The sequence below is a fragment of the Corvus kubaryi genome, unplaced genomic scaffold, assembly GCF_017639235.1.
Source record: "Corvus kubaryi isolate FWS band 111438036 unplaced genomic scaffold, C.kubaryi_AGA036_p1.0 37334, whole genome shotgun sequence".
In the NCBI taxonomy this organism is placed as follows: domain Eukaryota; kingdom Metazoa; phylum Chordata; class Aves; order Passeriformes; family Corvidae; genus Corvus; species Corvus kubaryi.
Genome location: NW_024581108.1, coordinates 1,205,428 through 1,217,894, shown reverse-complemented (window position 1 = coordinate 1,217,894; position 12,467 = coordinate 1,205,428). Strand labels below are relative to the sequence as shown.

At 56.8% G+C, this 12,467-nt stretch overlaps 2 protein-coding genes across 4 annotated transcripts; both read right to left on the bottom strand.

The window, feature by feature from the left end:
- Nucleotides 1-1,845: 1,845 nt before the first annotated feature.
- METTL13 (methyltransferase 13, eEF1A lysine and N-terminal methyltransferase) lies at nt 1,846-8,172 on the bottom strand. Of its 3 annotated transcripts, none has more exons than XM_042029801.1 (8): nt 8,092-8,172; nt 5,908-6,655; nt 5,026-5,225; nt 4,247-4,442; nt 3,875-4,018; nt 3,472-3,681; nt 2,979-3,110; nt 1,846-2,516 (listed from the first exon to the last, which is right to left on the bottom strand). In XM_042029801.1, the coding sequence occupies exons 2-8, from the start codon at nt 6,611-6,613 to the stop codon at nt 2,242-2,244; spliced, it is 1,863 nt and encodes a 620-aa protein (XP_041885735.1). In that variant the 5' UTR covers nt 6,614-6,655; nt 8,092-8,172; the 3' UTR covers nt 1,846-2,241. The 3 variants fall into 3 exon arrangements, with proteins under 3 accessions (XP_041885735.1, XP_041885733.1, XP_041885734.1); XM_042029799.1 differs by lacking the exon at nt 8,092-8,172 and adding an exon at nt 7,431-7,633; XM_042029800.1 differs by lacking the exons at nt 1,846-2,516; nt 2,979-3,110; nt 8,092-8,172 and adding exons at nt 3,206-3,339; nt 7,431-7,635.
- On the bottom strand, nt 8,011-12,167 carry ITPA (inosine triphosphatase). The gene is made up of 8 exons (XM_042029813.1): nt 12,022-12,167; nt 11,864-11,921; nt 11,715-11,779; nt 10,974-11,047; nt 9,973-10,004; nt 9,210-9,325; nt 8,601-8,677; nt 8,011-8,312 (listed from the first exon to the last, which is right to left on the bottom strand). Exons 1-8 carry the CDS (start codon nt 12,082-12,084, stop codon nt 8,192-8,194), a joined length of 606 nt encoding a protein of 201 aa, XP_041885747.1. The 5' UTR covers nt 12,085-12,167; the 3' UTR covers nt 8,011-8,191.
- Nucleotides 12,168-12,467: the final 300 nt, after the last annotated feature.

The window sequence follows — 12,467 nt, the reverse complement described above, 5'->3', positions numbered from 1 at the left end:
AACAGCTGCAATGAACTGAGATTTCATCCTTACATTGTTTCTAATAGATGGCTTTTGTTTTTCCACCAGGATGTGGCGTTATGCAGCATTTTGGAAGCACAACAGAAAGGCAGGACTGGGCAAGGGAGGGATGAAGGCAGCCTTTGTATGAGCTCCTGGGGAAGAAAGGAGATGGTTTCTGTAAAAGAAAGGGCACACACACACACACACACAAACCTATATCATTGGAATTATGTTGAGAATTGCAAACTAAGTTAAAAATAGAGTAAATGCAGCACTGCTGATAGAGTTGAGAAATTTGCCATTGCTAAGCTGGGTGGATAATAGATATCTTTCAAAACAGTGTGCATCACAGAGGAGCTTTAGAAAATAACTGCATGGGGGCAGGCATACTTCCACCCTGCTCCAGCTTCAGCCTGTCTCTCCCCTGAGCTGTCCTGAACACACGACAGGAGGAGAACACACTGGAGGAGTGACTGGGTGGTGAGTGACATACACAGGGCACCTACCTAGGCTGCCAGTCTTTATCTGAGGCAGGGAGCAGGCCAGCCCTGCTCTCCTGTGCCTGGGAACCATCAAAAGCACTTATTAAAAAAAGCATCTGCTCCCTCTGCGTAGACACGGGTAGCCCAGGGAGAAAGTAGGGCACTGATTTGTCCCTCTGTGTGAAGTGGAATAAGGTAGGGAGCATCAAAGAACGGATCTTAACAGAGCAGTTCCCCAAGTAGAGCCTGCTGGCAAATTAAAATGAAAATATAGCCCCAGTTGCTGATCAGAGGGAGGTGCTTGCTGGCACCTGCACTGGTGCAGTGGCCATGGTCCCCACCGCTGCAGGGGTTGAGAGCCTTTGGGGTGTCCTTTCCACAGCCCCATGGAGCTGGGAAACTCTCAGGCTCACACACCCTCTCACTTACTTTCTAAGTGGCAGAGGTTTTCCCACAGAGGGAGGAGACCTGGGTTGTTACAAGTAAGGAGAGGCCAATGAGGGGCAGCCTGAGACCCTGGTTGAGACAGAGTGTGTGAGCTGCAGAGCTGGGAGTTGGCTCCAGCAGCGATGCCCAGACACAGATCCCTCCTGGGATCATCTCCTGGTGTGTTGTTACCTCCCTGGGCTGTGGAAAGGTGGCTGGGGAGGGTTTGCTTTGGGAAGCAGCTGTCAGAAACACATCCTCACTCAGGCTGCCAGTGGCAGAACGGAGCATGCAGTGAGGGTGCAGTAGTGGCAAAGCATCAGTTTGTCACCTTGCTGTCTGCAAGCTGGTCACTTTGGTACCATGTCTCAGACTCATTTTGGTACCAGCTGTTGCAGGCGAGAAAGACAAGCCCCCAAAAACAGGGTCTGATGAATGAGAACCAGCAGGTCAGCTGTCTGTAAGCAGCCAGGACACACAGGGCAGCTCTTCAGGTAAACCCTGTAAGGAGGCACCAGGCTCTGAAACCCTTCAAAATGAGCTGTCTGGGCAGGATTGAAGTGCTATAGGGACACCCCAATGGGTATTTTCTGGCTGCCCTTTCATCCTGCAGGAAGGCTGACCTGCACCAGCTGGGTGAGCGGGTTGGTATGGCCAGGAGCCTGAGCTCAGGGCTGGGTCCCTGCTGGCCCTGGGGGAGAAGAGTTCAGAGGTCGAGGGTTACCGGTTTCAGTTCAGTGGAGATAGCTGGAAAGATTCAGAAGAGGGGAAACATAGTGGGATCCAGTTTGGGGAGGATGAGTGGTGAGGAGGCAGTGGGGTTCAAGGTGCAGCTGCCTGCTCCCAGGACATGCCTTTGAAGTGAGGAGGTGACCGTACTTTTTCCAGGGGTGCGGGTGCTTCAGAAATGAGCCTCAGCAAAGAACTACAGGCCTCAGAGCACCCCATAGCACTTTATTCTCACAGCTCGCAGCCCACCCACACACATCCACAACCAGCCTTGGAGCAGGGAAGGAGAGTCGAAGGGATGTTTTTCCAAAAGTGGGAAAGCAATGAGGACAAAGCCAAACCCACAGTCCTGCCAGTCCCACAGCACCTTCCTCCCCCCTACCAGCTCTGCCCCTCGGGCTGTAGAGCCCTCTGTGGTGCTGGGCCCCTTCCTCAGGAGCCACGCTGCAGGAAGCACCTTCCCGTGCCAGTCCCATCCTTCTGGCAGGCCCAGACCAGCACTGGCCCCCCACAGGGCAGCAGTCCCAGCCACGGGCACCCCATTGTGGGGCCACAGCCCCCACAGGAGGACCACTGTGTTGAAGCAGCATCAGAGTCCCCCTCAGAGGATGTGGATGGCCTGCAGCATGTCTGCCAGCACGTACGAGCTGTCCCAGGGCCGCCCAGGCTGCCGTAGGGCCCCCTCCAGTGCCCGGGCACGTGCCCCCAGCTCTGTGGGGTCGCGTCGGCCCTCAGGGCTGGGCTGGCAGAACAGGATCTCATTGACCTCCCCTTCGATGCGGCGCATGTAGAGAAGAGGGAAGACGTCCCTGAGGGTGGCCAGGACAGACTCCTTCAGCTGGGCATCGCGGCACACCAAGTTGAGCACGAAGACTCCTGCAGCAGGGCGAGAGGGAAGGGAATTGAACCAGCCCACATACACCACCCTGCTCCCTGCAGGAACACAGCTGGATCAGTGCCACCCTGGTACAAATGTCTCCCTCATGGCAGCACGAGGAGTACCGGCACTTCCCTGGTGCCCCTGGCCCTGCTCCACATCCCTGCTGCTGCACAGGTTGTGGGAGGCCACAAGATCTGTTCTCAGGTATCTCCTACAACTTCTGCTTCCAGGAAACTCTGTTGGCCCCCCGGGATGTCTCAGCCTGCCTGACCCAGCAGCGTTGCAGGCCACCCACTCCATCCTGCTGTCACAATGACCACTGAAACACCCAGGAGAAGTGGATGCCATGCAGCAATCCTGGCTGTGGCCACTATTCTCCAGGATGAGAAACACAGCCCCAACTCCACACAGAACTGGTCAGCCTGGCCATGGGGACATGGCCGGATCTCCCCTCCTACCTTCTGGCTTGAGGATGTTTCTAACTTTCTGCAGGAAGGGCTTTTCCACAAAGGCTGGGGGCGGGCAGCTCATCCCCACTGTGAGGTCTTTGCTGTCCACATCAAACATGACGGCATGGTACTGGGCTGATGCTGCAGGAGGAAGCACAGACAGCTGTTATCCTATGGGACAGAGGTGAGCCACACACGTGGTGGGAAGGCAACAAATGGGATGGTTAAGACATCCCTTCTGCCATGTTATGGGTGTCTTCTCTGCTGGGGTTTCTCTTTACAAGCCCTTGGTGCTGTGGGAGGCAACAAATCTAAAGTCCTCTACACAGGTTGGCAAGGACAGGCTGTGAGCTGCAGAGACCTGGTGAGGCTGGAGATTGTGACACATGGCAGGAGATAGGCAGGAAGAGGAATCAGGTGGTGACAACAGCCCAGGACTCTGCTCCCAGCGTGTCACCCACTGGGCTCAATGGGCCACCCGGGATGCTCTGTGAGATGGTACCTTCAGCTGCCAGGTTGGCCACGTAGTCCAGACCATCAGAGATGTGCACTTGCATCCGGTCACCCTGGGAGAAGTCGAACCAGTGCGTGGCCACTTCCAGCATGGAGGGGTCGATCTCCACCACGGCCACGTGGGCCTGAGAGAAGTAATCATGGACAAAGAGGGGCAGGCTGCCCCCGCCGAGCCCCACCACCAGCACTGCCAGCTCTCCTGCCAACCAAGAGTACCCAGTGAGCTACCAGGATGCCATAATCCCACTGCTTGTCCCACCCACCATCCCCAAACCACATTTGGAAGGGTGCACGGGGCACCTTGGCTGAAAGAGCCTTCCCCCAAGGGGCTGTGACATGGGGACACAAGTGCACCTGCCCCCAGCACAGCCTCCCACTGCCAGCCTCGTCACCTGGGAGGGCGTCGGGGCCCCCCAGCAGGCAGAGCCCCGCAACCATGGCCTTGTGGTGCTCACAGCACAGATAGCTCTTGTCGATGGCTCCAGGTGGCTCAGTGGGGCTGGGTTTCTTCTTGTCCTTCCTCCGCTTCTTCTGGCCTGAATGACACAAGACTTCAGCCGGTAAGGCAAGGTAGGAGATGGAGTTGCTTTCTGTGGACTAGTCACCCCCAGCCCTGTCCTGCCCATGGTGTAAAAACACTCCCAGAGCTGCTCTGGGACAAGACAGGCAGGTCCCAGCGGGACTTCTACCTTCCTCCTGTATTGCTCTCACTTTCTGTCACCCCAAAAAATCAACCCCTGCCTTTTCCCAGCTGCCCCACATACCTTGGAGAGGTGTGGGAGCCAGGAGCCGAGCCTCTGACTGCACCACGTTCCTGTTGCGGAGGAAGACAAGGCGGCGGAAGTAACAGCTGCCATCTCCCTTCACGTCCTCCACGACGTACTCCCCGCTCAGGGGGCTGGTGTCACAGTGCTGCACCGTCCGCACCCCAATGTCCCCTCCCACAGACAGGAAGGGCACCTGCAGGGAGGGCAGGGGCTGCTATGAAGGAGGAAAGGCTACAGGAACAGAGCGTGACATTCTCACTGTCCTGACTATGGCTACAGAGCCAGGACACAGCAGACACAACAAAGGAGCTGTGGGATGCCACAGGAGAGCTGGGGATCTGCACTAGCTTTACTCCCAATGCAGGGAATACAGGGAGCAAACACATCAAGATTTTTTGCAAGAGCTCAAGTGTGTAGAGTTGGAGCAGGAAGGAGACAGATGGAACAGAAGTTAAAGCAAGGATAAAGAAGGGGCTGGATACTCTCAAGGTTCCAGGATCTCTGCTTTTCTTGGGATGCTGGGTTTTGGAGGGCAAGGACTTCATACTGAATCCTGCCACACAAGCACCTCAAATCCTGCCTCCAAGCAAAGGCAGACAGCTGGAGGGAAAACTGAGAGAAGCTGCACCTGAGGCCCATCCCCTCCCCACCAGGGCATCCAGCTCACACCTTGCAGCTTGGTCTCCCTTGGAGAAGAGGGTTTCCCTGCTGGCAGAGAGCCAGCCTGGCCCCAGTTTTGGGAAGCCTGGCCAGGGTGCTGGGCAGTGGGGGCTCACCTGCTGCCGGGCAGGGAGGCCTGGCGGGGCCAGCTCCATCACCTTCCCCGACAGCTCCGCCTGGATGCCGGCCATGCCCTTGTAGTGCTGCTCCCTGTGCAGGGACACCGTGAGCAGGCGCCTGAAGCCCGCGCTGGCCGCCAGCTGCCTCCGCCCTTCCTCCGTCCCAAAGAGCCACTCGGTTTCTCTGCCCTGTGGGACTGCAGAAGGGGTTGCCATCAGCCTGGGCTGCTCCTGGCCCTCGAGTCTCCAAGGGAGGAGCCACAGGGAATGACGAGACATCTCAGGGATGTTTGACTAGAGCTGTGCACTGCAACCACCAAGAGAGCCAGGATCTCCCCTGTTTTGGGCAGGCTCATGCAGGAAGCTGGAAAAACCACATCTCATTAGAATGGGGTGTCCAAGAGGCTCCTGACTTGTCTCCAGCCCCTAAGCCCCAGCTTTGCAGGCATGCTGGGAAGGAACAGTGCTGCTGGCAGAGGCCGATACATTTCTGTGAGGTGCAAGCACAAACCCAAGTGCAGCCCAGCAGTCTGGCCCTGCAAGCCAGGACACCCACCCAGAGCAGCGATGCCTTTCCAGCTGCAATGTGCTAAGTTGGCTGTCACCAGCATCAAGGCAGGAATTGCCACCTTGGAGGTGGGGCAGGCAGCGTCCCTCTGCGGGGAGATGCAGCCAACAAGCTCTGGGTCAGATCTCTGTTTGCATCGCCAGGCAAACACATACCCCACCACAAAGCCAGGACTAAAACATCAACCAAACCCTGCACAGGTGGGTTATTTCCCTCTCCAGCCCCAAATACAACAGACCCTGAAGGGCTGGCTCTTTTGCAGCTCCTGGCCAGGGCACAACCTCACTGCAGCCCAGACAGGCTGTACTCACTGATGAAGATGGCAAAGTGATTGTCTCGGGAAGGTTTCACCAAGGGGCTGTCGACCACATGCAGCGTGTAGCGAGGCTTCCCGCTCTCTTTGTCACACAGATCCAAGGAAACCTGTTCCCTGCAGGGGGTTTTGCTTATCTGGCTGCAGAGCAGGGCATAATGCTGCCTGTCCTTCACTGCTGCCACCAGCTGCTCCACACTCTCCATCCGCATCGGCTTGTCCTGCTCCTCAGGACAGATCTCCAGGATCTGTGGTGCCGAGCCAGGGATCTTCCTGAACTTTGTCATGACATACACAAAGACCGGTAGGACAAACTGCTGCTTGTCCCCACTGCTGGCCACCTGATGGACACGCACGACCCAGCCTTCCTGGGAGAAGTATTCCACAGCTTTCTTCAGCACGTGGGCTTGAGCCAAGGAGACGCAGAGGTAGCGCCCTCCTACCTGCAGGACCCGGCTGATCTCAGCAAACATCTGGTCCACCTTGGCTATAGCAGCCTCCTCTTCATCAGTGAGGAGGGCATCCAGTGTGCCTTTGTCCAGGACCACTTGGAAATGGGCATCAGGGAAGTCCATCTGGAGCATGTCCATCAGCAGGTAGCTCATCTTTGGCCTTGTGCTCCCACTGCGCTCCTGCATCTGGCGGATCACGGCATCGCTGATGTCGATGTTGATGATGTCGTCGCACATTCCCACATCGTACATCTGCTCACTCAGCTCCGAGTTCCCACAGCCCACCACGAGGACCTGGGGAGTGGCACAAGAGCAGTGTGATGGTGAGAACACCCTGGAAACACCTCCCAAAGCATTTTATGAGTAAATACCAGACATGTCTAGGAGCCCTCTGTGAAAACTATACCCACAGGGCCTGCAAACCCAGTCTCTGGGGCCCAAGACAACATCTCTGTAGAGGTAAGTCCCATGGACACAGAAGTGATGTATCTGCTGCATGTCTTTTGGGGATGAACTGGGTGTTTTAACCCCCAGAGGTCCCCAACTTGTAGGTCCCTCCTGTCCTCTTGCTATGGCACACTGCTATGACTCACATTGTGTCTGCACGGTGGCAGCTTATAGTGGGACACAGCAGCACAGAACTCACACACAGAATCACACTGAATCAATTTGGTTGGAAAAGATCTCTGAGATCATTGAGTCAAACTTATGACCAAACACCTTGTGAACCACACCATGGCACCAAGTGCCACATCCAGTCTTTCCTTAAACACTTCCAGGGACGGTGCCTCCACCACCTCTCCAGGCAGTCCATTCCAATGTCTAAGCACCCTTACCGTGAAAAAATTCTTTCTACTGTGCAACCTAAACTTCCCCTAACGCAGCTTAAGACTGTGTTCTCTCATCCTGCCGCTGGTCGCCTGGGAGATGAGGCCGACCCCCACCTGGCTACAACCTCCGTTCAGGTAGCTGTAGACAGCGATAAGGTCACCCGAGAGCTCGACGCGCAGGAGGAGCCCAGAGGCAACGCGTCCCAGGCACACAGCGCTAGCTACCAGCCGGGGCTCACCTTGTCGCGCGGTCGCACATACTTGTGCAGGACGGGGCAGAGCTCCGGGAAGGCCCCGTACCACTCGAAGGGGCGCTGCCCGCGCTGGCGGAAGAAGCGATCCCAGTAGCGGGCGGAGCCGAACTCGCCGGGGCTGCGGGGCAGCAGCTCCATGGCCGGCCGGGCCAGTCCCGCCCCACGTGTCCCCCGCGCTGACCGCTTCCGGCTGCGCGGCGCGCGCGGGGCGACGCACCCGCCTCCATTGGCTGCCGCTCCCCATTGGCTGTCTCTGCCCCGGCCGCTCCCCATTGGCTGTCTCTGCCCCGGCCGCTCCCCATTGGCTGTCTCTGCCCCGGCCGCTCCCCATTGGCTGTCTCTGCCCCGGCCGCTCCCCATTGGCCGGCGGCTCCGAGCGCCCCCGCTCGGTCGCGGTGCCCCGCAGCACCCGACACTCGGCTCTAGGACTTCTGGCAGGAAGGGCCGCAGGGACTGCCCGGGCCGGAGCCGCCCCTGAGGCACAAACGCGCAGCTTCAACAGCCCAGACCAGCTGGGCTCTGCGGCACTACCGAAGCAACAAAAAGAGCGGTGAACGAGGTAGCGGTGGGTTCAAAAGGAGCAGCTTTAATGGCATCCCGCAGCGGAGGGAAGCTCTGCCGGGGCTGCGTGTGACATGGACAATACCTGCGTTGGCAGGGGGGTTGGACTAGGTGATCTCCAGAGGTCCTTTCCAACCCCAGTAATTCGGTGGTTGTGTGAACAAGGCGTGCCCACAGCTCGGGCGCTAGCTGGGGCCGGGGTGGGGCTCTGTCGAGTCGCTCTGAAGAAAGAAGGTGGAGAGCTCGCTCAGCGCCCTGTACCGGTGTGAGATGGAGTTCTTCACTGCCTTAGGCAGTTCAGCGTAGCTGCAGGGGAGAGAAACCACAAGTCTCAGTAGCAGAGACACTACAGCACATCCCCCGAGCACCAAGAGCTCCGGCTCTGCCCTCCCTGCTTGGCTCACTGGGGCACCTGCAGTGACACAGTGGCACAGCTAACAGCCCCCATCCTAATCCAGGTGCTCCCTGTAACACACCTCATTCAGATCCAGAAGGATGTTTCTCCCTGATGCCCTTCCTCATAAGCAAGTTCCTCTTGACACCCTTGACCAAGGTTTGCCTTACATAAAGAGCTGTAGGTAAAATACCACTTACGTCTGGTTGTAGCCATCCGGCTGAAAGCAGGGATCCCAGCCAAAATCCCGAGGGCCTCTGGGCTCCACTATCAGCCCCTGCCATGAGAAAGCAAAAAAGACCCTTAAGCTGTGGTTTCACAGCACTTCCCTTGCAGTCACATTTCAAGCATGGACTGAGGACACCGAGACATGCAGCCATAGCTCACACTGCAGCCACCACAGGCTCTGCATGGTGCTGTCCCCCTTCCCAGCTCCTCCCCAGGATGTGACCAAAATTAGCAGCTCCAAATTCACACTGCCCTATGTTGACAGTGCTTTGACCTCTCCAAATAACAGAGCTAACAACAGTACTTGAATACAGTCCTGTCAGAGGGAGATGGGGGCTGAAGAGACCGAGGTAACATGCAGAGTTCAGTAAGTACCACTGCGCAAAGGGCTGCACCCTCAGCACCCACCTCCCACCAGCTGCGCTCTTCCTAAGCCTGTTCCCAACACAGAGAAGCTCCAAGGGCATCCAGCGACCCAGAGGCCACCAAAATTGTCCTCAGCAGAGCCAGTGCTGCTATGAAATTCACATTGCAGCCCTCCTCCCTCAGCACGTTGCCTTCCCCAGGCACACACCACCTACGTGGGTCTGGCCTTTGAAGAGCCTCACTGGCTCCTCCGGGTTCCCGCTACTGAAGGCGAAGGTGCAGAGTGCATAGGCAGACTTGTCTTCAAAGCCAGCCAGCAGCTTGTATAGGCCTGAGGGACACAGAAAGGATCCTGGAGTTATTGCTGCTCCCTGGGAATGCAACACACCCACCTCGGCACGGATGGATGGAGAGAGCACTCCACATTGCATTCCCAACCACCACAGGAGGTGACAAAGCTCAGGCACCAGGATGTTCTTGGCAGATTCCCTGCTGTGACTGAAGCCAGAGCCTCAGATCTCATCTCACAGCGGGAGCTGCAGAGCCCTGGGAGAGGAAACAACTGAGCATGTAGCACCAGGGAGGACTAAAGCCCAGAGTGATTAATGTGATTAATGCTCATGTTAATGAGATCGGCACAGGATTTGCAGTCACACTCTGAACTGCGGGATCAAGGCAGTCACTGCACATCAGGGGAGGGGAGCATTAGTGGAGAGCGGCTAACACTGAAGCCATAGGGAACAGGAGGTCTTCCAGGTCCCACTGAGGACAAACAAGATGCTCCCATGAGCCCTGCCAGCAGCCTGTAGAGGCAGGAGCCTGGGAATCCAGGGATGAAGCTGCTGAGTAAAACAACATCCTGGGAAGGAGGGCACAGAACAGGCTCAAGGAACCTGTTGGTTCCCCCAGCACGGGCAGGGAGCCACTTCAGGGGCAAAGGAGTGCATTACACACAGAGCAGTAACACGAGGGCAGTACCTTCTGGCTTGAGTTTCTCCAGGAACCATTTTCTGAAAAGGAAGGAGAGAGGGAAGATTAATTTTTGCTATTATCTCTCAGAAATACAGGCATCTTTGAGACAATGTTGCCTATATTTTCATAGGTCTTTGAATCCCTCTTCAGTGTGTGGTCAGATGACCTTGTTCTGAACTATGTACAAGAAAGGACAGACTTAGTTAGCTCTTAAGCTGAAGGGGACACAGTGGGGTATTTAACTTACTGCAGTCCTGGGGCCCATATAAATAACACAGTTCTCACTCCTGAACACTGACTTGCCAAAATACATCTCTCAACACAAATTGTTCGCTTTTTACACTGAGTTGTGGTGCTGACTTGGTCACAGCCCCATGCCTGCCAGAGTTCAAGAACTGTTTGGACAACACTCTCAGGCACTCTCAGGACTCTTGGGGCTGTCCTGGGCAGGGCTAGGATTTGGACTTGATGATCCTTGTGGCTGCTTCCAGCTCAGGATATTCCATGATTCTATTCTGTAATATAAAGCTTTTATGTCTGCTTAGTGCAGCAGAGATAGTTTGGAAGAATTAATCACACTTGAAGTTAATTCCAGGAGCTGAGGCAATATTTTACTAGAGGAGTTCCACTGTAATGTAATAACTTAGTTATCTTCTGGATTAAAGATGTCCCCATGAGAACCTATGGGGCACTCATCCCAGAGTCCTGCTGAAAGCCTTTTATTACACAGAGCGTGCTGTGTGGACATGTTCCCAAGCTGCCAGAACAGGCACCATAGATTGGGAGCCAGACCCAACAATCCAGGTCTGTCTCTTCTATCCTGCTCCGTGACTTACGTCAGGACTCAAGGAGTTCAGTCCAGCCGCTGGGGTGCAGGATGAAGATCAGGGCCACAGACCAGCAATCACGTCCCTGACCCTACTTCTCCTGGAGTGTGGTGCCCACCCTGCCTGCCTGTGCTCCTAACTCTGGCACACGAAAGGGGAAACAACTTCCCTCCTACTTACATGTAGGGTCCTGGCAGGCCCCCCAGGGCATTGAAGCACAAGCAGGTGTCCTCTACTATAACAGGTCCCTGAACCTACAGTGAAAGCCCAAGAGAAGGAAAACATTTGACCTAAAGGAAGGTACTGCCTCCAAACCCATCCCCTTGCTCTATCCTGTCCTCACATTTCCACTTGACCTCAAGTGCAATCTTCACCTCAAAGGCAACCCACACCAGACAGACACAATCAAACCCAAGCTCTCCCCAGGCAGGCCAGAGAGGCTGAACAACAGTAGGGAAGGTTTCATATGGAGGAAAACGAGCAGCGCTGAACACTCCCTGCCCTCCTGGAGGACAGGACCAGCAGGACAAGGAGAGGGAAAGCCTGTGTCCCAGAGGCACGCCTGCATTTTTCTCAAAAAAGAACTTGGTACTTTTAGGACACCCATCCCAGAGACAGCTCTGGAATGTTCAGTAGACAGAAAATTCTTTGTCCTGCAGCCACCGGGGCTGAACTGAAGGATCTTCCACGACTTCCTATTGCTCGAGGGACACAGCAGCAGGACTACCAAAGCTCGGTGTCATCAGCGAGAATTCACCATCATCCGGCATAAACCAGAACAGCCGGATGATGGAAATGCAGCGAGGCCAGGCCAGGCTGGATGTGTCCCTGGCTTTCCTCGGGGTCGGTCTGGATGCCTCAGTCTCCCTGTCTGGGTCCCTCCACACCCATCCCGCCGGGAAAAGGGAGAGAGTGAATGACCTGCCGGGCGGCTTCACGGCACTTCTGCACGGAGATCTCATCTGGATCCCCCTGGTACTCGGGCACTGCGGACAGAGGGATCGGTGCTGAGCAGACGGGCCGGGACGGGAGGAGCCGCCGCATCCCCCCGGGCCCCGCCAATAACTTACGGTCAATTTTCTTCGCCACCAGCGTGTAGGGAGAGGAGTCCCCGAGGATCTGCGTGACCTGCGCAGGGAGAAGGGAGTGAAAAGTGAGGGAGAAGCAAGCAAGGGAGGGAGGGAGGGAGGCAAACGCGCTTGCCAGGTCCCGGTCCCGCCGCCCTCACCTCCTCCAGCTTCTTGGCGTTGCCTGTCACGAACACGACGGTCCGCCGGGCCGGCGCCGCCATGCTGTCCGCGCTCGCGGCGCCTGCCCGCCCAGTCGCCAATCAGGGCCCGCGGCGACACCGCGCCCCCCACCGCTCGATCAATGGGGAGCGCGCCCGCCCCGCAGCGTCCAGCCAATGGGGAGGGCGCCCGCCTGCGCCAGAGAGGCGGGAACTGCCAGCCCTCGCCGGACGGTCTCGCGAGAGGCGCGTGGAGGGCGGGGCGGGGCGGGGCGGGTCGCCTTGGTAACCGGCGCTCCTCATGGCCCTGGCCCTTGTTTACAGCCCCGGCCTTTGGGTCCCGCTCTGTTTTCCCTGAAGTAGAAGCAGACGTAGTTGGGGAATCGGGCAGGGGATTATGCTCCAAGCTCTACTGCTGTTCACCCCCCGACCTCTGGGGCATCTCT